The sequence below is a fragment of the Microcaecilia unicolor genome, chromosome 3 (assembly GCF_901765095.1).
Source record: "Microcaecilia unicolor chromosome 3, aMicUni1.1, whole genome shotgun sequence".
NCBI classification, from domain to species: Eukaryota; Metazoa; Chordata; class Amphibia; order Gymnophiona; family Siphonopidae; genus Microcaecilia; species Microcaecilia unicolor.
In genome coordinates, this window is record NC_044033.1 from 371085115 (window position 1) to 371098889 (window position 13775).

At 46.6% G+C, this 13775-nt stretch overlaps 1 protein-coding gene across 1 annotated transcript in view; it reads right to left on the reverse strand.

Moving 5' to 3' along the window:
* Positions 1-1322: 1322 nt before the first annotated feature.
* Positions 1323-13775, reverse strand: part of GPN1 (GPN-loop GTPase 1) — a 75787-nt gene continuing 63334 nt past the window's right edge. The window contains exons 12-14 of the mRNA XM_030198571.1: positions 9904-9991; positions 9257-9364; positions 1323-2042 (exon numbers count right to left, since the gene is read on the reverse strand). Coding sequence (XP_030054431.1) covers positions 1954-2042; positions 9257-9364; positions 9904-9991 — 285 coding nt within the window. The 3' untranslated portion in view covers positions 1323-1953. The remainder of the gene's footprint in view (positions 2043-9256; positions 9365-9903; positions 9992-13775) is intronic.

Here is a 13775-nt window from a genome sequence, read left to right on the forward strand (position 1 = left end):
AAATAAATAATTTATAAAGACCAATATAAAATAACATTAAAATAATTATAAAACTCTATATAACCACCAAAGCAAATGATTAATTGAAGTTGCTCCATGACTCCAACACCGGAATGCATATGCATTCCACTGATGTCATATCGCGGACTGCTGAATCAGCAGGCTAAAAATGGCTAAAAACAGGAAAAAGATCTTAAGTTTTTTTGTTTTTTTTAACCACAATGTTTTAGTATCAGCTTGCACCTTGGATATCAATTGAACCACTCATGAAAAAATAAAAAAAAAATAAAGAGGACTAAAAACATTATGAATCCCTCACTGGCGCTATTTAAGCACTTGATAAATTCTAGCAGATATTCAGCATTATTTAACCAGCCAGGAATGGCTCCTGGACAGTTAAATAGCATTTAGCTGGCTAACAGCTAATATTCAGCAGGAAACAGCTAGCACACAGTGGCTCATCAGCTATATCATGTGATATAGCTGGCTATCCGCGAATATTCAAGCTCTAAGCTAAGATTAATGGCCAAATCAGAACACCTAAATAGCAGTCCTATCTTTGGCCACTAAAAACTTAACAGGCCAGTGCTGAATATTCATTTAGCCGGTTATTTTTGAGCCAGTCCAAAAAAAAAAACCCTAGATATTCAATACCAGTCACTGGAAACAGCCCAGCATTGACTATCCGGGTCAGCGCTGATTGCTGCACATGTAGGCTGCCTCCCACAGTCTGAGTATCGGTCCCATTGTATTTTCAGAGCAATATGTTCTCACTACATTTTATTGAGAGTCACGTATACCACTATTGATGTTGACTGTATTGCACAGACATGTCTAAATGTTTAATAATTTTATGGTGATATTGTTTTGATGGATGCGTTTAGTTATTTACCCCCTGATGCAGCCCATGTGCAGGCAAAACGTGGACCACGTCAGGTTTTTTTATTATAAAATAATTTTATCTTGGGTCCTTGATCTGGGATCTGCTTTTTCGTGCTATCTTTTCTGGTGCAGATCTGAAGAACTTCTCTGGTGTTTACTATTATTTTTAATACAGTTAACACACATTCCATTTACAGTTTCACTTTTATCAGTGTTCATTGGTTTAAATGGCTCTAATTTAAACCAAATTCATCTTGCTTTCTGGGATTCTTTCTTCCTCAGGAATACATTGGCATATCAGTTTTGCAGGCTTCATGGATTTTGAGACACTATTTTTGGATACCCCAGGAGTTGTTCTGTCCTGTAACTCTATGTAGTAATTACACATTGCCTTTCAAAAGAACACGCAGAAGCAGTCAAATATAAAATATATAGGTACATATATATTTTATTACAAACTACACAAATCAAAATTAGATGTCACAATGTCAAAGCAGGTTTGAAGGAACAGATCAGGTTACTGATGCACTCTGCTCAAAAGAGCACACCAAGAGCACAATCTTTTGCCTATTCCTGTGTCTGCCTGCCTGCCAGATCTTATATTCATATAGTGCTTTTCAATAACAATGAGTCAGCACATCTTTGGGCGGCACACAGCAAATGAGCAGCTCCGAGCAAGATACAGGCATTCTTCATTCTTGAGTTGACATACATAATGACTCTGGGTTGAATTTGTCCAAGAAATGAAGTCTATAAATATACCCAACCAATGAAAACCAGAAGCAAATGAAACTTGAAAGCAGACTACATTCAAGTTTCCACATGAATAATTTACAGAAAGACTCAACATGCAGAGACCTGCCAAGGTTCTTGAAACTTTTTCATATTTGCAACACACTGTACACCAGACACTGCCACCAGTGACTGGAAACACTCCAAGGTGTCCTTAAAAGAAGGCTGCTTGGTGCTCCTCCATCTACAGCTTGGTCATTTCCAGAACTAGCACATGCCAGAGAGCCTGAGTGTTCTACTGATTCTTCATTCAGCAAGACTTATCTGTTAGTCTGCCTTTCACTTCTTGCTGCTCCTGCTCTGGTATTGTATTTTGGTCTCCTGTAGAAAGTTCCTGAAGGCTGGTTCCTCATGGCTTTCCTCAGTTGCTGACATGAAAGAAAAAGGATAAATAGTCACAATAAGAAATTAAGAGGGAATCAAATTCTCAACAACAGGTTTCCTCAGCTATCAAGCATACACTCAGCAATAAGACACGTCACACAAGGAGTGTCACAAATCCTTGTTTTTTCAGTGCTCTCAGGTTCAGTAAACATCAAATTTGCTTGAATCACAGTATACCAAATCATCACATAAATATTGGAATAAAAATGCTTTAAGAAATAGAACCATAAAATTCCCTCAATACTGCCAACTCTTGGCAGTTGCCAAGTTTTCTGAAGACCATAATCTGCAAAATTCAAACCTGAAAACTACTAGTTCAACAACTGCTGTGTCTCAACATCAGTCCCTAAATCCTAGTCTGCCCAAATCTTTTGTAGTCTGCCATACAGTAGTCTTCACTCAAACAGTTTTGAGTAACAGTTCTACATTCCTGCCTACATAGTAACAAGTTGAATTTCTTTAACTCCACACAAACACATGCCAGCAATCATTGTCTCTATTTCATTTTTCTACTGATAGCACTTTTCTAGTACATGGGAAGGTACTCTAGAGGAAATGTGGAGAAAAAAAAATGGTAACTGAAATTTAAAAAAAAAAAAAAGAGCTAAACAACAATCATCTCTACTGGCAAAAGTATGATTATGAAGTGCTGGAATGACCTGCATATAATGGCAGTTACAATCCTACATAGCAATGATGTAATAAAATCAAGCTTTCAAGAAAGTTAGGATGACATGTATGAAATGATCATGAATCAAACACCATCTTCAATTAGCATGGGGAAGCCTGATCTGTCCAAATGAAAACCTCACTAACTTTGGTAGATAGGAGGTTATAAAACTTGGTAATAGATAGCAAAGAGCCCTGGTGTTCACTTAAGTATTGGTCTTTTTAGAACCACGGTTGAAAGTGGCAAAGCTTAAAATAACCTAGCGGTAGAGGTGGTAGCGACTACAAGCTTGAAACAAATGCGGAAAGCAGTGGTAGGACAAGGTTAGAGCACCAGGCTAACAACCAGGGAAGCACAGTTCAAATCCCCTGCTGCTTCTTCTGATCTCGGGCAAGTCATTCACCCCTCCACTGCCTCAAGTACAAATTTATCTCCCTGTTTACTAAGCTACGCTAGCACACAGCCCATTCAAAGTGAATGGGCTGTCGGCATATGCGCATGGCAGCAGCTAGTGCAGCTTAGTAAAGGGGGGGGGGGGTTAGATTGCAAGCACTCCAAGGACAGGAAAACACCTCGTGTAAGAAGTTGTGCTGCATATGGTAAAATTATGTATCATACCTGATAATTTTCTTTCCATTAATCATAGCTGATCAATCCATAGACTGGTGGGTTGTGTCCATCTACCAGCAGGTGGCGATAGAGAGCAATCCTTTTGCCTCCCTATATGTGGTCATGTGCTGCCGGAAACTCCTCAGTATGTCGATATCAAAGCTCCATCCGCAGGACTCAGCACTTAGAGAATTACACCCACAAAGGGACACTCTGCCCAGCTCACCACCGCCGAAACGGGGGAGGGGAAGTAACCCAGCTCATCCCCACACAAGTGGGGGAGGGGAATCCGTCCAGCTCATCCCCGCGGAGCGGGGGAGGGACAACACACCCGCCGATGCGGGGGGATCTGGCTTAACCTGCAACCGCGGGAGGAGCTGACTGACCCTAACACCGCCGAAGCGGGAGGGGTACAAAGCTGCCCTACAGCCGCACGAAGCGGGAGGGAGTGCCGGCAGAATTTAAATCTCAATCCAGCCCCGTAAAACGGAGGGGAGAGGAATGCAGCAGCTCACTGTAACACAAACTCGTCTCAACTCTTGAAGAATCCAAGTGACAAAATAACTTGAACACGAAGTCTTCCTGAACAGGAACTGAAGACTAAACTTGAATCTGAAATGCAACCAGAATATAAACAGTACAGATATCTGGGAGGGACTATGGATTGATCAGCTATGATTAATGGAAAGAAAATTATCAGGTATGATACATAATTTTACCTTCCATATCATCAAGCTGATCAATCCATAGACTGGTGGGATGTACCGAAGCAGTACTCACCCAGGGCGGGACATAGAAATCCCTGACCGCAACACTGAAGCTCCAAACCGGGCCTCCGCCCGAGCAGCCACAGTCAAGCGGTAATGCTTGGAGAATGTATGGGCCGAAGCCCAAGTTGCCGCCTTGCATATCTCTTCCAAGGAGACGGAACCGGCCTCTGCCATCGAGGCCGCCTGAGCTCTTGTGGAGTGAGCCTTCAGCTGGATAGGCGGCACCTTCCCCGCGGCCACAAAGCCGCTGCAATGGCTTCCTTGACCCATCTTGCCACTGTAGGCTTAGCAGCCTGCAGACCCCTACGAGGACCTGCAAACAGGACAAACAGATGATCCGATTTCCGGAAATCATTGGTCACTTCCAAGTATCTGATGATGACTCGTCTCACATCCAGACATTTGAGAGCAGAGTATTCCTCTGGGTAGTCCTCCCTACGAAAGGAAGGGAGACAGAGCTGCTGATTCACATGGAAGCGAGAAACAATCTTGGGCAGGAAGGAAGGCACTGTGCGAATAGTCACTCCTGACTCAGTGAACTGCAGAAAAGGCTCTCGACATGAGAGCGCCTGGAGCTCGGAAACTCTTCTGGCTGAAGTGATAGCCACCAAAAAGACTGCTTTCAATGTCAGGTCTTTCAGAGATGCCCTCGACAAGGGTTCAAAAGGCGGCTTCTGCAATGCTCTTAGCACCAGATTGAGATTCCATGCAGGCACCACAGAGTGCAGAGGAGGGCGCAGGTGATTAACTCCTTTGAGAAAGCGCACCACATCTGGCTGTGAAGCCAGGGAAACACCCTTCAGGCGGCCCCTGAAGCAAGTCAGAGCCGCTACCTGGACTTTAAGGGAACTGAGCGACAGGCCTTTCTCCAGACCTTCTTGCAGGAACGCCAACACTGAAGAAATTGGAGCAGTGAAGGGAGAAAGTGAGCCTGCTTCACACCACGCTGCAAAGGTACGCCAAACCCTGGCGTAAGCAGTTGCCGCTCAATAGCCAGGCCGTAAGACCAAAGGGGGAGGGATCCTCCATCACCACGGGACCCTGATGTAACAGGCCCTGCTCCACTGGCAGCCGCAGAGGATCGTCGACTGAGAGCCTGATCAAGTCCGCATACCAGGGACGTCTGGGCCAGTCCGGACCCACCAGGATTATCCGGCCCGGATGCTTTGCCACCTGGTCTAGCACCCTGCCCAACATGGGCCAGGGCGGGAACACATAGAGAAGCTCTTGTGTTGGCCACTGTTGGAGAAGAGCATCTACTCCCAGGGATCGAGGGTCCCGTCCTCTGCTGAAAAAGCGCGGCACTTGGCAATTGGCCGATGACGCCATCAGATCTAGGCTCGGCTGGCCCCAGCGCTTCGTGATGTCCAAGAACGCCTGAGCAGATAGCTGCCACTCTCCGGGCTCCAAGGTATGGCGACTGAGAAAGTCCGCCTTGACATTCATGACTCCGGCAATGTGGGCCGCTGACAGCTGTTCCAGGTTCGCTTCCGCCCACTGGCATAGATTCATGGCCTCCTTGGCTAGAGGGGCGCTCTTGGTACCTCCCTGGCAGTTGACATAGGCCACAGCAGTGGCATTGTCCGACAGGACCCGTACTGGCTTCAACGCCAGTACCGGGATGAACTCCAAAAGCGCCAACCGAATGGCTCTGAGTTCCAGGAGGTTGATAGACCACTTTGCCTCTGCAGGAGACCAGAGCCCCTGCGCTGTCCTTCCCAAGCCATGGGCTCCCCAGCCCGTCAAAGAGGCGTCCGTCGTGACGACAATCCACTCTGGGGTCACCAGAGGCATTCCTGCAGACAACTTGTCTGTCTGCAGCCACCAGCTCAGCGCCTTGCGCACTGCTGGGTCCAAGGGAAGGCACACAGCATAATCCTCCGACATCGGAGTCCAGCGCTGCAACAGAGAGTGTTGTAGTGGTCTCATATGAGCCCTGGCCCAGGGCACTACTTCCATCGTGGCCGTCATAGAGCCCAACAGCTGCACATAGTCCCAAGCCTGAAGAGGAGAGGCTACTCGGAACTGGTCCACCTGAGCCTGAAGTTTGACAATCCGATTGTCTGGCAGGAACACTCTGCCCACTTGGGTGTCGAATCGAACTCCCAGATACTCCAGGGACTGAGTCGGGCGCAGCTGGCTCTTCTCCCAGTTGATGATCCACCCCAGGGAGCTCAAAAGAGCAACTACCCGGTTCACAGCTTTGCCGCACTCTGCATAAGAGGGGGCTCGGATCAACCAGTCGTCCAGATAAGGATGGACTTGTACTCCTTCCTTTCGCAGGAAGGCCGCGATGACCACCATTACTTTGGAAAAGGTCCGCGGAGCAGTAGCCAACCCGAAAGGGAGGGCTCTGAACTGGAAGTGTCGTCCCAGGACTGCAAAACGCAGGCAGCGTTGATGAGGAGGCCAGATGGGAATATGCAGGTACGCTTCCTTGATGTCCAAGGAAGCCAAGAACTCTCCTGCCTTCACTGCCGCTATAACAGAGCGGAGATTCTCCATGCGAAAGTGCCGCACTTTCAAGGCCCGATTGACCCCTTTGAGGTCGAGGATAGGCCGGACAGAACCTCCTTTCTTTGGTACCACAAAGTAAATGGAGTAACGTCCCTTGCCAATCTGATTTCCTGGCACCGGAACGACCGCACCCAGGCGGATCAGGTTGTCCAAGGTCTGCTGCACTGCCACAGCTTTGACCGGAGACTTGCAGGGAGAGAGTACAAACCCGTCTCTTAAGGGTCGGCAGAACTCTAGCTTGTAGCCGTCTCTGATGACTTCCAGCACCCAAGCGTCTGAAGTTATTGTGGTCCACTCGCCCCGAAACGAGGACAGCCGTCCTCCAATCTGCACTGGGGCGTGGACCAAGGCCCCGTCATTGGGTACGAGACCCTGGGGGAGGACCGGAGGGAGCACCTCCGGGACGGCGGTCTCTGCGAAAGGAATGCTGCTTGGGGGAGAAAGTCCTCTTGAAGGAAGAGGGGGCAGAGGAGCCCGACCTGCTCGGGCGGTACCGACGGGCTTCCTGAAACCGTCCTCTGGAGGTACCGGAACGAGTACTAGCCCGAGCCCTGACCTCTGGTAACTTCTTGCCCTTAGACGTGCCGAGATCGGTCACGATTTTGTCCAGCTCGACCCCAAAGAGCAGCTTGCCTTTAAAAGGCAATCTAGCCAGGCGGGATTTAGAGGCGTGGTCAGCAGACCAATGTTTCAGCCAAAGCCACCGCCGCGCAGAGACTGTCTGAGCCATGCCTTTAGCTGAGGCTCTCAAGACATCATACAGCAAGTCTGCCAAATAGGCTAAGCCCGATTCCAGGGCCGGCCAATCAGCCCTCAAGGAATGATCCGAGGGGGAAGCCCGCTGCACCATAGTCAGGCACGCCCTGGCCACATAGGAACCGCAAACCGAGGCCTGCAAACTTAAAGCAGTCGCCTCAAAGGACGACCTTAAGGCCGCCTCCAATCTTCTGTCTTGGGCGTCCTTTAGGGCCGTGCCACCTTCCACCGGCAAAGCCGTTTTCTTAGTCACCGCAGTGATTAAAGAATCCACGGTAGGCCACAGATAGGCCTCACGTTCACTTTCAGGCAAAGGATAGAGGCGGGACATAGCCCTAGCCACTTTGAGGCTCGCTTCCGGGACATCCCATTGAGCCGAAATTAAGGTGTGCATGGCATCATGCACGTGGAAGGTTCTAGGCGGGCGTTTCGTCCCCAGCATAATGGCAGAGCCAACAGGGGCTGAGGGAGAGACGTCCTCCGGAGAGGAAATCTTCAAAATGCCCATGGCCTGCACTAACAGGTTGGGCAAATCCTCTGAGCTAAAAAGCCGCGCTGCAGAGGGGTCATCCGCTCCAATCGAGCGGGGATCCGTCTCCTCCAAGGAATCCGCAAAGGACCGTTGGGAGAACTCAGATACGCTGCCCTCATTTACATCGGAGGAGACAAGGTCCTCCAAGGCCTGGGAATCAACCCGAGGGCGTTTACCTCCAGGGACCTCAACCTCTTTACCAAACGAGGGAGCAGGGGTAGCGTTTTGCATAAGGAAGGCCTGATGCAGCAGCAAAACAAACTCGGGGGAGAAACCCCCCAGACTGTGCACTTCCGCAGCCTGGGCTACAGCCCTAGACGCACCCTCAACCGGCGCTCGCAAGAGCGGGGGAGAGACATGCTGCGCATCCAAAATGGCGTCCGGCGCGACACTCCGTGAAGGAGCCGCGTGGGAAAAACGGCGCTTAACTTTAGCCGCTTTGGTGCTGTCGCCCAAATTAAGGGCGTCCATGGCATTAATGTCTCCCTCAAGGGCGGCCCACGAAGAAGCCGTCCGAGCCGCATGGCCGGCCAAGATGGCGGAGGCGAGCAGCGGGGGATGGGCGTTTATGGCGGGAAAAACCGCCACGCCGGAGGAAGGACCGGGACACTCATCGGTCACAAAACTGTCACCCAACAAGGGCGAATCAGATTTTAAGACCCCCGCATCCCCTCTAGAAGCGCCTAAGCGATCCGGGGAGCGACTCTTTGCGCCCTCGCCCTCCGACGCCATATGCCACGTGGAGATCAATCGGGGAACCCCCTGCCCGCTATAAAAAGGTAAAAATTACCTGCTTTCCGCTCCGAGCTGTAACGACCTGGTGTCCCAGTGAGTAGCTGCAATAAACGTTTAAATAAACGTCGAAATAAACGCCTTTAAGGACGTTCAAAATTTTTTTTTTTTAACGGAGCCAGCGGGAGGGGGGAGAAAAGGAGGGACCTGGCGCCACCAGGTTTGCACTTGCTCAAGAAGAGCCCTCAACCCCAGGCACTCAACAAAACCTAAAAATTAGGCTTGGAGGCCTAGCCAGAGCTGATGCTGTGTGTGACCACCACCTGCTGAGATAGAGAACATACTGGGGAGTTTCCGGCAGCACATGACCACATATAGGGAGGCAAAAGGATTGCTCTCTATCTCCACCTGCTGGTAGATGGACACAACCCACCAGTCTATGGATTGATCAGCTTGATGATATGGAAGGGAATTTATATGTGCATCTTTCCAGTGTGGATGAATTTCAATAAGATGGCTCATCCAGTCTATTCTGGTCTTTACCTATTGTCTGTTAGTATTTTACTATAAACTTGCTCTAACATGTTTTTTGTGAATAGATATCTTCCTTACTCTGATGATCGATATCATCTGTATCACTGTCTATTTCCTCTTCTTCCACATCTACATTTCCTCGTGTCAGGATGAGGTCAGAGGGGCCCAATTCTAGATCATCAGAGCCTAAAACAAGACAAAGAACACAAACTAAAGTCATAATACCCTCTACTTTCTTCTGCCTCTATACCCGTTGCCAGACCAGTACCACCATAGGAGGTGGGGAGGAGGAGGGAGAGGACAGCAAGTATACGCTAGACTACCCAACTTGCAAAATACAGAATTTGCCCATACATCTCCGCTCCCGATATATTAGGAGAAAGGATGAATGCAGGGGTTATCGGAGCCTAAAAGCAGAGATTGCAAACACAAGCAATGGCATATTGTAATTTCTTAACATCTCACTTTTCCCCAGTACCAGATACAAAAGGTTCAATTCAGAATCAGAAAAGTCAGTGGTGCCAGCAATTTCTATTCATCATATGAGACACTCCCCCCCTTAACAGACTTTGGTGTATCATACCCTCTCTCCCTCTCTACTCTGCATGTTTCCTGCTTCCACCAACCCCTTCCTTCACCACAGAACACCTGCCTATTGTTGAGGCAGTATAAGTCTCCTTCATGCTCACATGTCATTATCAACACCTTCTGCCTAGAATATGTACCTGTTGAATCAGGTTCTAGTGCAACAGAACCCATGTCTTTCCGCAGACGGTCCAGCTGCTCCTTCTGCTGCTTACTCTGAACTTCAGCCTACACAGGAATAAAGAAAAATTTTTGAATGCTGCAATGTGTAAGAATCCTGAGAAGCCAGTAGTACTGGACTGTGAACTGTACAAAGGGGCTACACGAAGCTCCATGGAAGGCCTTGAAACTTCAGGTGCAAGAAGCAATGTATCATGCTAAGTCAGTGAAACAAGACACGCACTTTAAGTAGTAAGACTCCCATAGAAAAGTCAAGCAGGAAGACGGGGACAGAAGGAGCCAAACTCCACAAGTCTATGTCAAAAGCAGGCTCAATTTATTTGCAAATAGACAATCTTCCACAAATACAAGTCTTTTTGATATGATTTATATATGTGCTCTCTCTTTCTCTCTGCACTTTTTATCACTCTTTACAGTTGTTATATTTTAAATACCATATTTTTATGCTTCTTTTCTAAGGTCCCCTGAAGAAGGCAATGTTTTTGCCGAAACACTGCAGTGTTGAGTCATCTATTTATTTTGAGAACCCATTGTACGCTGCTTGTCCTGTATTTGTGGAAGATTGTCTGTTTCTAAATAAATTGAGCCTGCTCTTGACATCCTGACTTGTGGAGTTTGGCTCTTTCTGTCCCCTGTCTTCGTCCAAGAAGTATGGCAGCAGGTGAAGCTCACCTCCCTGATAATCCTAATGTGCCTTCCCAATCATGACACAGCAGCAATAGTAGCATGGGCAACTCTGAGGAAACAAAGAATAGGGATACAGGGCTGCCAGGAAAGGAAGAAGTTCATGCCTTTTCTATGCATATAAACAACTTCTCTTATTAAATGAGGGGAGGGGAGTATGTGATGTGTGGCTCATGTAAATTCTCTCAGACATATTTTGAGAGTGTGTCTCTCTCTCTCTGATCTGAAGGGAAGGGGGATTGGATGGTTTGAATACGGTGGTATCCAAACATTTTGTTGGTTTGGAAAGAATAATGAAATAGAAACAAAGCATGGTAATATATCTAACCATTTGATGTTACCATAAACATATTTCAAAGGATAGATTTAACAGTTTAACCTTCTAATATAATTTACATTGAACTACACTGGGCCTCAGGTGTCCACAGTCATAACCTCAGACACTTTCTCCGTTTATCAGTATTAGGTCTAGTGCTGCCTTGCTAAGAGCGGACTCCCCAGCCAGTTGCTTGGGAAATGCCTCTTGGGAGTGCACCTATATTCCACCATGGGATGAGATGACTGATGAACACGTTTTGAGCCTCATATAATTTAAGCATGATTTATGCAGTTTATTTTTGCTGTATCCTTTGGATTTCTTCTAAGATTATGAAGTTTGTGCCCCTTTAAATCCAAATGGCTAACAGGCTGCCATGTGTTGCAGACTAACAGCACTTCAGAACTGCACTGTATACTTATAGCAAGTTTTAATAAGCTAGAAACTATACCGCCTCAGCTAACTGGAAGATCTAGGTGGTTTACAACTTTAAATTAAAAAACAGAAAGTAGGAAAACAATGCTTTTAGCAGCCTACAGCAATTTAAATATTGGTCACAAAAATCATCTATGAACAAGAACACAACTGCGTTTTTGAACCACAGCTAATGAAACAAGTGTGGTTTGTGCTACAAGGTGGACACTTTTACCTCATAAAACAGAGTCAGAGTCAGCTGCACTTTTACAGCTTATTTTAATTTTGTTATATTTACCTCCATGCTTTTGCTAGCAAGTCTGTGTAAAACTTGCTGGCAGAATTTGGACTGTGGTGGAGGACAGAGTCAATCTTGTGGTGCTACAGTGCTGACTCTCCAGTCACACTATCTTTTGCCACTTGGGTTACCAAAAAGGAAAAGGAACTCATAGTGTGGGAAAAAAAAGAAATCTGCATGCTTGAACCTGGCAGTTTAAGCACACTACAAGAATAAAGGGTATCATCTGATGGTTTCACTCAGGAATAACAGGTTTCTCCTGTGAGAAACCTACTGAGCAACAGGTTAACGCCCAGCAAATTTTAAGAGCAACTATGCAATTTTTTTCTTGGACTGTGATTAGTTATTCATTGTTGCATTGTTCCCTGAAAAACAGGATGCTATAGGGGAGGAAAGGGGTTCTAAATCCAACCTAATCTCAGTTTAGGTGTACCTTTCAATAGAAAAGCTGCCCTCCACACACATTACAAAACATTAGTATAAAAAGTACATTAAATAAATCGAAGAGATTCATAAGAGAATTCAGCAAATAGCAATTCAATACAAAATGCACAAATATCAAGTATATATATATATAAGATTACAAGTACAAATCAATATTGTTATGTCATATGTTTCTATGAGGACTGGTAGTGATTGGCAAATACAAATGTTTTTAAATAAATACATTAATCTGGCACAGGGACCCAAAACACCCCAATTTCACTCAGATGCAGATGACCTTGAGCCATTTCACAGACTGGAGGAGCAGCAAGATGAGAATGATGAAAGACAAATCCTGCTTCTCTTACTAACACTTCTTGTGACCCTGGGCAAGTCACTTCACCTTCCACCGCCTCAGGTACAACTTAGATTGTAAGTTCAATTGAACAGGAAAATAACTCATGCACCTGGCTCATAGTAACTCATCTTTAGCTTGGATTTGGAAAAGAGAAGCAATTCAATATAAAACCTGAATCCAAATCCAGTCAATAAAAAAAAAAGACAATACCACCCACTTGATATTTTATGGCCCAGTATGAGCCCTTTTCAGCTGCTTCTGAAGACCTACCTACCTACCTGAGAGGCCCTAAAAGCTTGGGTAGATTACATTAATATGTATGCGGTAAAATCTAGCCTTCTGTTAATTTCCTTTCCTCAAGTGCTACTAAACCAGTGCAGATGAATAGGTTTATACCTCCTTGTCAGCAGATGGTACAGACAAAGAACACAGCTTTGTAGTCACATCATCACTGCCTCTAAGAAGCTATATTACTAAGAGAATTGCCAGTATTCACTACCTCTACAAGATGGTGGCATGTGCTGTACTGGTGAAATAGGACTGAGCTCCCTGGTCCTGTCTCAGGTCTGCAAGTCTAGCAGTCCCTGGCCCTACCCCAACCAGTCAGGTTTTCATGATATCCATGAAAGAGATTTGCATGCACTGCCTCCATCTCATGCAAATCTATCTCATGAATATTCATTGTGGATATCCTAAAAACAAGACTGGCTGGGGTGCCTCCAGGATCAGGTTTGGGAACCACTACCCTTAATCCCTGAGCAGCAGTTTGACAGCCATTTCTCATGGTTGAGGACTCCCAGGGCACCAGTCTCTAAAACCATCTCCCCTGATGGAGCGGTGACCAAAGTTGACTGCGAATAGGCTGAAGATTTTGCTGTGATTCCATTCCCTCTGAAGTTTTGGTTGAGCCAGGGAGGGGGCCCAGCGTGAGACCTCTGTGTCTCTGGTGTGAAGCTTAGGACACATTGTGGATAGTTTCCCCGCTTTCACTAGTGTGTTCAATGAGTGTATGATTGTCTGTCAGCTCTTCCCCCCCACCCTTTACACATTCTGCATGAGACAAAGTTTGCAAACCAAAAATTAAACAAAGTAAACAGCATGTGAGAACTTACTCAGGGGAGACAGTGCAAGAGGCAGAGTAGGAGCTGCAGCCTGATTACTCCAGGCTGGTGGAGAGGAACCAAAGCCCAAAGCCTGATCAGTTCTTCTTCATCTTGATCCACTGTCATCTTCTACTGCTAAGGGCTTCACGCATATCTCCTTGAGCCGGTTAGGCCAGTGGTAGGCTATTTATGGCAGAGATAAATATTTCCGGTCAGGAAATATTTGAATAATCTGA